This window comes from Sus scrofa, chromosome 18, assembly GCF_000003025.6.
Source record: "Sus scrofa isolate TJ Tabasco breed Duroc chromosome 18, Sscrofa11.1, whole genome shotgun sequence".
Lineage (NCBI taxonomy): Eukaryota > Metazoa > Chordata > Mammalia > Artiodactyla > Suidae > Sus > Sus scrofa.
The window spans coordinates 47,486,018-47,492,017 of NC_010460.4; the positions used below are offsets into that span (position 1 = coordinate 47,486,018).

At 43.8% G+C, this 6,000-nt stretch overlaps 1 protein-coding gene across 6 annotated transcripts in view; it reads left to right on the forward strand.

Annotated features, from left to right (window-relative positions):
• OSBPL3 (oxysterol binding protein like 3) overlaps nucleotides 1–5,231 on the forward strand; it is a 192,946-nt gene extending 187,715 nt beyond the window's left edge. For all 6 annotated transcript variants that reach the window (XM_021079019.1, XM_021079020.1, XM_021079018.1 and 3 more), the window contains one exon: nucleotides 1,536–5,231. In XM_021079019.1, the coding sequence (XP_020934678.1) occupies nucleotides 1,536–1,632 (97 nt within the window). In that variant the 3' untranslated portion in view covers nucleotides 1,633–5,231. The remainder of the gene's footprint in view (nucleotides 1–1,535) is intronic.

Sequence of the window (6,000 nt, forward strand, 5' to 3'; positions counted from 1 at the left end):
ACACCACAGTCACATTGCTGTAATGCCAGATCCAAGCCACATCTGTGAACTACACCACAGTTCACGGCAACGCCAGATCCTTAACCCACGGAGCGAGGCCAGGGATTGAACCTGCATCCTACAGACACTATGTCAGGTTCTTAACCCACTGAGCCACAACGGGAACTCCATGATTGGCTTGCTTTAAATACATGCCTTTATTGGAATAGGGGAACAAGTGTAATAAAAATCTATGTTCCTGAGAATGGGGGAAATAGGCATGGCTCACTTTTGCTTCTAAAACATGCGACTGTATCAGTCAAAATTACAAGTACACATCCTCTTTGACCCAGAAGTTCAAATTACAGGAACTTCTAATTAATCTTACGCACATACAAAATAACATAGTTTTGTTTATAACAGCTAGAGGTTGAAAACTACATCCTCAGTGCCCACAGCTAGGGTACCTGTTATATTGTGGTCCATCCCCACAGTGAAATATCATGTAACTGTTTAAAAAGAAAACAAGGATTCCCTTTTTGCCAGAGTCACTAGGTTTTTTTCTGCAAAGGACAAACAGTGAGTATTGTTAGCTCTGCAGGCTGCAAGGTCTCAGTAATGATACCTCAGTCCTGCTGTGCAGTGTGAAAGCAGCCGTTGACATTACATAAACGCATGGGCATGGTATGTTCCAATAAAACAGGGTCACAAAGAGAGGCTAAAGGCTGGGTTTGGACCCTGGGCTGCAGTTTGCTGACCCTATTGTGGCTCAAGGGGTGGGAGTTCCCTTGCAGTGCAGCAGATTAAGGATCCGGCGTTGTCACTGCAGCGGCTTGGATCGCTGCTATGGGACAGGTTCAGTCCCTGGCCCAGGAACTTCCACCTGCCGTGGGGGCAGCAAAACAAACAAACAAATAAACAGACAAACACCCCTCAAGGAGCAGGACACCATCCAGCACTGTGTGAAAAGCAGGAGAGGGGTGGGGTGTGCATGTGCCTGCGTGCACACTCGTACACCTGGAATTCCTCTGAAGTGAAGCGGATAAGATCACTGCCTCTGAGGAGAAACGGGAGGCCGGGAGTAGGAGTTCAGCTATCCCTTCTTTTGCATCTTGTGAAGTTGGATCTATGTAACATAGTATCTGTTCAAAGAATAGTGAACCCAGGCTCTTCCCTGCAGACGGATGACTTCCAATTCCTTTCCTTTTTACTGCTAATTTATCACTTGATTTGAACAACCTGGTCGATGGGTAGCTTTGACGTGGTCGTACCTAAGGGGGTGCCCGTCCCCCAGCCGTGTTTTCTGAACAGACTCTTCCTTTATCCGGGCTTCTCTCAGAAGCACCAGTGTTCGCAGCCTCTAAGGTCGAGAAGTTGAAGTCAGAAGGAGCAAGGTGGCGTCCAAGCTTCCAGCTCCATCACTGGTCCAGGACTGGACCACAGGGACCGGGCGTGCAGGTGCCAGTGATAATTGGGTGGGGAGGCGGAGCAGGGAAAGGGAAGCGGAATGTGGCAACCCTATCAAGAGCCTTCAACAAATTCTCTCCCTTTCACAGGAAATCCAGCGATGACTCCTGGGTGAGCAACGGTACCTATTTGGAACTCAGGAAAGATCTTGGTTTTTCCAAACTGGACCATCCTGTCTTGTGGTGAAAGAGGAAAGAATGACACGTCTTTGTATTTCTCCCGAGTTTGCTTTCTGAAGCCACAAACCTGCGTCTATATATTTACACGATGTTATCTAGAATGATCACGCGTGCTTCTTAGCGTAGCATTGCCACGTATTTAAGCATATATTTTCCTCAGTAGGTTTCTTTACAGTTTCGAATGTTACCGCAGTTGTTTTATGATGTAGAACACCTTGATATTTCTTTTTATATATAAACTATTTAATAAAAATGAAAGATTGAATGTTAATGTGTGGGTTAAAAGAAGAAGCTTTAACACTAATTTTCCAAAGGTTAGGACAATTCTAATTAAGTTTACGCCTTATAAAATTATGTTGGGGAAAAAAATCGGTCTCTCCCAGGAGCGCTAAGAATACCCAGGATTACTCACCCGTGCGTTAAAACTACCCAGGTTTAATTTGGTAGCTCAGATATCTCTTTGCCTCAGACAGCCTTTGAATTGCTCACACAGAACAATTCTGCTGGTGCTGGAGTCTGAAGGATATTTGCCATTTGCATTTTAGTGGTTGGGGACCAGTGTACGATTGTTGGGATGTACGTTGTTACGGAAGATGGGTAAAGGCACCTGCTTAAAGAAGCAGCATTTAAATTCCTCCCTCCCTATAGTTTCATTGCCTTACGTGCAGAATTGTACCCTGTTAGAGAAATTGTTGGTAATCTGAGAAATTCCCCTTAACGAGAGGTTATCATGAAATAGGCAGTAGGAAATTTCTCCTTAGTAAGAGCTGAATCCTTAACAAGAAGCTTTCTCTGCTTCCCACCTGACACCTCGCCTCCCCGCTGTTGACCGCATCTCTGTCAAGTATGGAATGTTCTAGTTTGGTGTCAAAACATACAGTCCATTCCACACAGCAAAGTAGCTGATTGTTTGAAATAACATGTTTTTCTGAACTACTGTTCTGGTATTTTCTACCTCTTAATAAACACCGTATTTTAGATCTTGTATAAAAGGTTGGACCATCTGCCTTATGGACACGTGTAGAGAATTGATGTTCTTCCTTTGTGCGGTGTTCTGATAAAATGAAGTGTCTTATTCCCTTTTCCTACACTTTCTTCTTACTCATATCACTCTTTCGTGAGTTTTGCCACAGTCTTGAATAATACAGATGGGAACTACTGCAAGGAGAAACGTTGCCTTTTTAGTGTGTTCTTTCCAATTACAGTAAGAGAATTTGTGCAGTCGTTGAAGTATGTTATCAAAGCAGGTCCAACTTCTGCCCAGATGACATTACAACCAAAGTCTAAGTTTTAAGCCTTTTGCTCTAAAATCTATAATTGTCCTATGGAGTGTCAAGTAAAATGATGTGGTAAAAAAAAAATGTCCCCAGAAAACAGTTGGAGATATCGAAAGAATTTCAGAGCCTGCTGAATGCTAGGAGTAAAAAGTAGGATAAGTAACAGAAAAAAGAAGGCACAGCTTTTCAGTGTCACGCCAAATAACCTGTTGGCGAGTATGGCCACAATGGAGAGTTATTTAAAATGGATCCATCGCCTTTTGGGATCTGCAGGTGACTCAAATTTTAAAGCAGTGCACACCTCCTGAAATCCTGCCTTCATCCATTCCATTTTATCAAGACCTCAAGACAAGCACAACGTGAATATAATTTCTGTCTCTAAGCAGTTAACTGACAAGCAAATTCTCAGGTCTGCGCTGTGTGCTTGGCTTTTTAAATTCTGCTCACAGACAGGAAGCAGCAGCCTCTAGATGTGAAGGGTACTCCGGGGGAAAATAAATCTAGATTGCACAGTGTGAAGGTAAATGTAGAACCTGAGTAGTATTGACTGTTAAATAGGCCTGCTCCAGAGACGGGCTCCAAACAACAACGAAAACAAGACACGCAGCCTAAATGGATGTAGCTTTGCCATGGAGTATCTGGAAAGTCTTTAATTGCCCCGATGCTGTTATTTTAATTGATCGTATGTTTTGTACTCACAAGGACAAATGGACCAAATGTCACCTTTGTAGTCATCTTATTTGGGATGGGAGTGGGGATGGATTTGAATATGGTACATTGCTGTATGCAAATTGCCAAATCTGTTAGTCCCAGCATCTATAAAGGGCTTTCCTGAAATGTAAGCAGCTGGGTGATGGATCCCATTGCCATCCTAAAATTCCCTTGAAGGGGAAACGGCTTCTTTTTTCCTTCAGTCTCTATTCTCAAAAGCACCCCCTCGCCCAGCTGGGATCTCAAGGACATTTGATATTTTTAAGATGAAGAAAGCAGAAACGTGGCATTGTTTGGAAGAATTGAGGTAGAGTTGAATTCTCTGGATTTTGAATCTCCTGATGCCATAAAGCCCATCACTGACCCAGTTGAGGTACAGGCTGTAACCTCCATTTTATTCCCAGCATCCCATCCCACTGTGGTGACCTGCACAGATACCCTTGGAAATGGGACCTGTGCCGTCCCCTATATTACACTTCAGATGTTCCTGTTGCCGGTGCTGGTTCTCCAGGCTGCGGGAGACCCGTCAGGAAGGAGCCACCGTCACCAGAGTAGCCGGGCAGCAGATGGCTCCCGGCCTGGGTCCCAAAGCCGAGGCTGGTATATCCTGGAGTCCAATGTAACAACAATGTCCCAGTGCAGCTTCTCCAGGCCATTCACCTCCCAGAAGCCAGGCTGGTTCTGGTACTAATTACACAGATGAAGTTCACTTTAGGACAAGCCATTATCAAATCCCCATGGAATGCCCAGAAAGCCCCCCACAGCCTCATGTGCTTCCTATGGGACTCTCTGGGAGAGAAAAATATACAAACCAACTTTTCAAAAAAAAGTTTATTTCATTTGGGCTGCTGCTTTTCTCCTCTTCTTTTCATGACTCCCAGTAAGTCACTGGCTTGGGCTTTGAGCACTGTCCTTCATCTGTATTTTCTAGCTTTCTGATGTGTGGTCTACTGTGGTCTACTGTTAACAGTGTCAGTCCTAAAAGAACAATGAGAAAAGATGGAGTTTTCATTTGGCTGTCAAACCTTGCTGTAGGTCTATCCCCCATTCTATAAGTTATTTATGCCTTCCAGCAGTCATAGGATTTCCTCAGACCTTTTAGTGTTGAGTAGGAGCAATAACGAGTTGTTCTTAGGATCTTGGGAAGAACAGTTCCGATGTATCGGCATAATTTATTTGAATGTCTTTGATTTTGATATTAACATGGGCATAAATCTATTTTTGCTACCAGATGATAGCTATTTTCATGTGCTCAATTTTCCCTGCATTGTATTAATCTGTTACTTTAGCATTTGTCTTTATTTTTCCATGGTGGAAATACACAGCATATAAGCATCTGCAAATCGCAGCCATCTGAAATGCAGGCCATGTTCAGAGACTTTGGTTTTGAGGAATGCAATGATCAGAGTTTATTTTATTCATGATGATTTTATCTTCCTCTCGCCCTCAGAGGATATTTTTTTAATGGATATTTGTAACTCTTTCACCTAACCATTTATAAGATTATTTTCTGTTCAAATCCCAGCCTTCCACCCAACCCTCTATGCCTCCCCCAAAAGCTTGTTTGTCCCCCTCATGTAGCTAGTTGACTGTGAATAAATGACATGGAAAAAGGCTACCGCTGTTGTCGTTTTTCTAGGTTAATGGGCACACGTGGTTGCTGAGGGGGCAGAGAAAGACTAGCCAAAGCTCTTTTTTTGGCTACGGAAGTTCCTGGGCAGGGATCAAACTCGAGCCACAGCAGTGACCAGAGCCACAACCGTGGCAACGCCAGATCCTTGACCCACTGAGCCACTAGAGAACTCCCCAGCTGAAGCCCTTTTGAGGGAGAAACACACTAGATTAACTAAAGTGATAGAGGTTGGAAATAAAAATATGCTGGGACATAAAGAAGCCTGGAAACGATGCAGTTGTGATACTTTTGGTCTGAACATTTCCAGAGTGTATATACATGTAGGTCCCCCCAGCCACTGAAACAGGGGACCCGGGGAAGCTGGAGCCCCAGACAGCGCCCCCCAAGGCCCCCTCTGTTGAACCCAGCATGCTATGGAGATATCATTATTTCCTGTGTGTCCCAACGTGAAAAAGAAAGTGCTGACTACTCACATCAATTTAATAGCCCTTATGGATGACCGACTCATCACTTCCTGTATCCAAGTTGTGTCCTGTGCAATGTCCCAAACACTTCACCTTCCTAAAAGTTTCATTCGATTCAGCTTATTTGTTTAAGGTGTTACACAGGTGAAGTCATATCTCTGCCTCCCTGAGAGTGCCAAAGAGACAACCTTGATGGGCTCCTGGCTTAAAAGAAAAACAAGCTATGAAAGACATTTGAGGACAATTAGTGGCATTTACATATAAACATGATGAAATTATCGCTCATTTCC